At 47.0% G+C, this 6423-nt stretch overlaps 1 protein-coding gene across 3 annotated transcripts in view; it reads left to right on the top strand.

The window, feature by feature from the left end:
* Nucleotides 1-1634: 1634 nt before the first annotated feature.
* Nucleotides 1635-6423, top strand: part of SLC35D2 (solute carrier family 35 member D2) — a 61480-nt gene continuing 56691 nt past the window's right edge. Inside the window, exons 1-2 of one of the 3 annotated variants that reach the window (XM_086685180.1) lie at nucleotides 1718-1859; nucleotides 2154-2253. Coding sequence is in view for 2 of the 3 variants with exons in the window: in XM_086685179.1 (XP_086541305.1) it covers nucleotides 1708-1859 (152 nt within the window). In the remaining variant the exon portion in view is untranslated. Of the gene's footprint in view, nucleotides 1860-2153; nucleotides 2254-6423 lie in introns of all 3 variants that reach the window. The other 2 variants (XM_086685179.1, XM_086685178.1) reach the window with 2 other exon arrangements.

Here is a 6423-nt window from a genome sequence, read left to right as displayed (position 1 = left end):
CAGTGTGAGTTGTGATTTAAACAGGATGAGATTTCAATAGTGACTGAAGGTCCCGGAAGTATGTATGTAGAAGCAAATTAAGTGCAAATATGATTAAATATTAAAAATGACTTTACTGTTTTGCAGTCAAAACTATTTGGAAGACTCACGGGAACTAAGCTGATCTTTTTAAAAGGAAATAATCCAAAATGACTTCAAGTTCTGAGTTTTTGGTTCAACTGGAATCTGACTTCATTTTCTATTTTATAATGGTCTTAATGTGTGTTTGCTTTCTTATTTTGGGTAATGTGGACTCTTTATGGCTTTTTAAGAGCTAGTTATTCATTAAGAGTTCTACTTTGGTTCTTATCAGTGCTGAAAATGTTCCTGGTTGTTCAATGCCCACAGATTGCATGGCAAACAATTGCATGGCATGAATACAGTTACGCTCAAATGTTTCTTTCATTTGAAATCTTCAGCTTTTCTAAAAAGCCAAAGTTTCAGATTAAAAAAAATTTTTTTTTAATGTTTATTTATTTTTGAGAGAGAGAGTGAGTCAGAGTGTCTGCAGGGGAGGGGCAGAGAGGGAGACACAGAATCTGGAGCAGGCTCCAGGCTGAGCTATCCGCACAGAACCAGGTGACGGTCTCAAACTCAAGAAACTGCAAGATCATGACCTGAGCCAAAGTCGGATGGCTGACCGACTCAGCCACCCAGGCACCCTTAGACTTTAAGATTTTTATAAGTTCATTATAGGATGAAAATAGGGGACGCTTACTTGCAAAATGCTACAGCAGGTAGAGTGTGGTCAAAGTAGACCGTTGTGGGAGACTCTTCAATTCCTATGAACAACAGACACTGGAGCTAGTTGCCCTTTGCCTAGAAAAGAAATGGGCCCGTATGTAAGGAGACAACTTGCCATAAAGCACATAGAGGCAAGAAAAGACTTGAGACTTTGCACCCATCTTAACCTTTCCTCCTTCGTGTTTACCAGAGAGAAATGGAAATGGTTCACAGAAGAACTTGTACACGAATGGTCATGGAAGCATTTTGAGTTATAGCCCTAAACGGGGAACAACCAACATGCCCATCAACTGGTGAATAGGCAAACTGTGGTCCTCTTCAGCAAGTTAAAGAAACAAGGGTGGGAAGCAAAAGCAATAAAGAAGAGTACAAAAAAACCTTGAAAGAGTACATACATGAAATTTATTTATGAAATTCTAGAAAAAGGGAACTCTAACTCGGCAACAGAAGTCAGAATGAGATGGGGTTGGTTTCAGTGGGGGCACAAAGGGCACTTTTTGAGGTGATGTTAATGTGTTGATTGGGTGGTTACAAGGGTGTACGCATTTGTCCAAACGACGAACTGTGGGTCGTAAAGCCTGCATTTCGTTGTACGTTAATTATATGTTTAAAATGTATGAAAAAAAAAAAAAAAGGCAAAACAAACGTTCAGACTAAACTGAAGCGTCTCCCCGGGAGGGCCGCTGGGAAGGAGCGAGGACTTTTCACCTCTCGGGACCCCGTTTCTGCCGAGCTCAGACCCGGGCACTGCGGGACGCGGGCTCCAGCCCCTCGACGCCGCAGCGGCGGGGCGCGCTCTGGGCGGCCGCGGCCCTTCCTGTTTCGGCCGCGCCCTCTCGCGGGCCGGCCGCGGGCGGGGACGGAACTGGGGCGGAGCGGGCCGGAGAGTGGCGGAGGCCGGCGGGCGGCGCGCGGCCGCGGGACATGACTGCCGGCCGCCAGGCCGAGGGCGCGGACGCGGATGTCGCGTCCGCGCGGGGGCCTTCCCGGGTGGCCAAACTGCTGTCGGCGCTCTTTTACGGGGCCTGCTCCTTCCTCATCGTGCTGGTCAACAAGGCGCTGCTGACCACCTACCGGTGAGGAGAGCGCCAGGGGGTCGGGCGGGGTCCGCGGGGCGCCGGGTCCCGGGACCGTCCGTTCGCGGCGCCGCGTGAGGTCCCAGGGTTCGGGGCGCGGCGGGGCTGCCCTTGCGCTCCCAGCACGTTGGCCGCGCCGGGGTCCGCGGGCTGGCAGGAACGGAGCGCGTGGGGTCTCACTGCCGACTCCGGTGCCAACGTGGGTGGCTGTGGGCTCGACACACTGACCGCGTTTTTGCCGAGCCGGGACCTTCCACAACCCAAGCCACAAGCTAACAGTCGTTTTACTCTCAGTAATCGCGGATACGCCTCTCCACCGCTTACTACTACTGCGAGACAGAGACACTGCGTACCGCGCTTGTAGAGCTACACCCCAAAGCGTTCAAGTGCCCCGGTGCGCTGAAACAAGTGATCTGAATGTGAACTTTAAAGGCGAACAGTTTACACAAGTGGAGATGTTCAACAATCAGATGAGTCCTAAGCGGATAAGTTTATGTTTATCGTTTGATCATTCATTGTCAAATTACCAGTGTATTCATGGAAGACTGGGGAAAACCATTAGGAGTTCACATGACGAGGAAAAAAAGTTCTCACTCATGACGCACTTTCTTGGATTAGTGTGCAGTAAACCAGATTCCTGGTTCCTTGAGCCTATTTGTAAGGACTAGAAAATCCTGTTTAATTCTGCTATCCTTATATCAGCACTGAGAGCACTGTGGATTTAGATCCAGTTCCACCATCTAATAGCTGTGCCTGTTGGGCCAGACCCAAAGTCAGCATTTTCCCAAATGCAAAAGCCGGATAATTATAATCCTGTTAATTACCTGTTAATTACCTTCCAAAGCTTCGCAGGAGCTGCCGTTTAAGTAAAGCTGCTCTTTGTAAACTATACTGTCTGTGCAATAAGAGTGTAAAATCAGAATTTTATAAAGAGCCTAAAGAGACCTCAGAGAGTATCTTCAGGTTTCTTATGTTATACCTGAGAAAGCTGCGACCCACAGGAGCTTGGCCGGTTACACCTCCCACAGATATTTACTGAGCACCTACTGTGTGCCAAGCCCATTGCAGGCACCAGAGAAGCAGGTGTGATCAACACAGAGCCACTGCTCTGGAGATTCCATACCATTGGTAGAGACATAAAGGAAGTGGGTTCAAGAATAAGCAGGGTGATTTCAGGTATGTTATGAGAGTGCCTGGGATGGAGCGGTTGGTGCTAGAGCATTCCAGACAGGCAGTCTGATGAAGTGGGCATGAGTTTGGTCTGTTGGAGGAACTGAATGAGCAAATGGAAGAAGGTAGGAGAGATGATGGGGGGGAGGGAGGCAGGAAAGGCAGGATCAGACCCTTCATTCACTCAATAATATTTCTTAAGCATCTGTTATGTGTCAGGCACTATTCTAGGCACTTGAGATATAGGAGTGAATAAAGCAGATCAGAACCCTAAATGTCATGGAGCAAATATCTATCCTTCTAAAGCTTACATGGAGCTTTCTACTGAATCAGCAAATAAACTGATAGAATTTATATTATGTCAGATGCAGTTGTGTGGTCAGGAGAAAAAAATAAGGCAGGGAAGGGAGTTAGGGAGTGTGGGCATGGGAAGGAGTTTGCCATCTCAGTGTGATCAGTGAAGCTTCACTGAGGAGGTGACAGTTGAGCCAAGAGATGAGTGACACGAAGGAAATGAGGAAAGAACATTCCAAGCGTGAAAGAGAAGGGTGTTTGGGTAGAAATGGTACTAGGTGAGGGTAATGGATTGTTACCATAGACCCCGGGAGGGCCTATGAGGCTGCCATGGAGGCTCTCAGGAGATGGGAGCCACCAGCCAGTGTTGAGCAGAGGAGTAACATGATCTTGAGGACCAGGGTGGAAGCATAGGGAATTATCTAGTATTCTAGATAATTCTAAAAGATGTCTTGGACTGTAGGGAGGGGCAGCAGCAGACAGATATGGAGGGAAGAGAGAGATCTGGGATATTTTTTGGTGATCTTACAGCTGTTGATGTTCTTTACAAGTCTTTCCCAGTGTGTTGCAAGCATGCTTGCTGGTGTCCATGGGAAACACCAACACTGCTAATGAACAAAAAAGAAAACTAAACATTTTTTGACCAAAAATAATAAGAGAATGCTACTAATAGGCTTGTTTGGGAGTGGTTGGCAGTTATGTTGGATGAAGTTTGAAGGTCAGTCTCTATTTTCTGCACTTGAATGAGCCGTGTGCTCTCTGGCCATAGCAGTCACTGGCTCCAAAAACAGGTGTCTTCTTGTTGGAAGCAGGGACCAGTAAACAGTGATTAAGTGCTTTGAAGATGAAGGGGAAGTCTCCAACCAGGAAGGATTATTATTATATGAGATATCTTACACTCTAGCCTTTCCATGATTAAAGGAGGAAATGGAGTTTTTTTTTCTCTGCAAGACAAAACTCTTTCAATCCTTAGAAGTAAACATTTCACATTTCCGTAATGTAATATACAGTTGGAGAACCCTGTTCAAATAACATTATTCATTCTCTCATCTCAAAATGCTTTAAGAACACATTTTTGAGGGGAGGAGGGTTGGGTTGATTTGGTTATAACAATAAACCACAAAAATCTGATCCAAACATTAGATGTTTGAAGATAGAATATTGTGTTGTAGAGTAGAAAGAAGGGCATTTTGATAATTACCTAATCCACAGGGTCATGGTATTTTTTTTCTCCTGCATTTTGAACGGATTGTTTCTGGTTGGGGTTCAGGTCTGATGAGTGGTGTTCCTTATTTCTTACGCTAGACTTATCTGGTTCATTGTAATGCTAGATTTATCTAGTTGGACAGAGAAATCTTTGAAGGATATGAACTCTCAGAATCTGTTAGGGTGGGAGGGAAAAGCAAGGTCACCTAAGAATCTGTGGCTAGTTGGTTACACTATTGGGTCTTTGGAATCAGATTCATGAGGGTGGTGGGGTGGTCTGGAGTTGCTTTTTTGTTGCCACTGAAATACACTGTTCTCTAGGACATGCAAGAATTTACTAATGGTGCTTAATAAAAATATAGACCTTAGTTGTATTCAGTTCAATGAGTATTTCCTGTATGTCTAGTTCTTTATGTATCCTAGGACATTGGGATCATTTAGCACAGTGGTTTTCAAACCTGCCTGGGACTGTGAATTACTTGGAGAGGTTTTTATAAAATATATTGTATCGAGTCTCGGGCAGTGGGAACTGGAAATCCATACTAAAAACAAAAACAACTTGTAATTTTCTCTTTCTTTGGTGAAAACCTGCTCTCTCCTGAAGACACCGCTTCCTTGGCCGCTGGACGCAGCTGGATGTTGGTTTCACCCCAGGTGTGGCCAGGAGGTGGGGTTGGGTCCTCGTGGCTCCCCACTGCCCAGACTCTGTGTGCTCCAGACTTACCACTCCTTATGGTCCTTTGTGGTGGCTTCTGAGCTCCTGTCACTCACACAAGGAAGAGGCCTGATCTCCATCTGGACTGGTGTCAACCTTGGGGACTCAGGGACTCCTTGTGGGGAACCCTGGCAGTCGATGTGGCCTTGCTTCCTGCAGACAGTCCCCGGGGGGTGCATGCTTGGCTGTGACCCACCAGCTTTTCACGCCCAGTGCTGTCTCCTGCTGGTGTCCACATCCAACCTTAGAGTCCTTTCTGGGGCCCACTGGGCCTGGCCCTGGTCTGGCACAGCCTGCCGCATGCCTCCTTCCTTCACTGAGCAAGTCAGACTGTTGTGGGAGGGAAACCACTTCTGAGCTTTAAAGTGGTGATCGCAAAGCTCAGCTGGCTCTCCTTCCTGCCCACTTGTTTCTTCTGGGGTTTTGCTTTGACTCCTTTCTGCTTTCTCCTGCGTCCTGGAATCCCACCTACCCCCCCCCCCCCCCTCCACTCCCCTTCTCTGATACTTTATTGAGAAAGTGGAAGGTGTCATTTGAGGCCCCCACAGTGCCCTTATGCTAATATGTAGGGAGCCTTTTATCCACCTAAGGTCCCCCTCTCCTCTCTGTGGGTGCAATGCTCCACTCCTACCCCCTCCTCATTCTGCCTCAGCAGCTCTAGCCCTGAAAACGTGTTCAGGTTTCTTAAGCAACAACTGGGTGGCACAACTGGTATCCATCCACTAGAATGGATTTCATTCTCATGGTGTTACTGTCCAGACATTCATTCTGTTTTCTTTGATAAGGCGAGTCAGCTCTTTACTCTCTTCTTGCCCTATCTGAAATAGGTGTGTTTTCCTCTGACATGCAGATTGAGGGCTGAGCTAGGGGTGTGTGTGTGGGAGAGTCTCTGAGAGAATGACTGGGAGCCAGTGCAGGTTTGGGTAAGTGAGCAGGGTGAGGTGATGTGCTGCCTTGTTAAATGTGGTGCGAAGTGTATCATCTAACTTACCCAATGCCGTTTGTTGAAAGACCATCTTTCCCTCACTGCTGTGCACTGTCATCTGTGTCATGTATGTATGTGTGTATCTGTCCTCATCTCTGTTCTCTTCCATTGTGTGGATGCAAAATGAACAAACCTTTTGGAGTCTCTAAAAGTAAGAGCTTTATTCGAGCCCAAGTTAGGACAGCTGCCCAGGA

The sequence above is a fragment of the Puma concolor genome, chromosome D4 (assembly GCF_028749965.1).
Source record: "Puma concolor isolate L17-30 chromosome D4, mPumCon1.1.hap2, whole genome shotgun sequence".
In the NCBI taxonomy this organism is placed as follows: Eukaryota; Metazoa; Chordata; class Mammalia; order Carnivora; family Felidae; genus Puma; species Puma concolor.
This window is presented reverse-complemented; position numbering and strand designations above follow the sequence as displayed.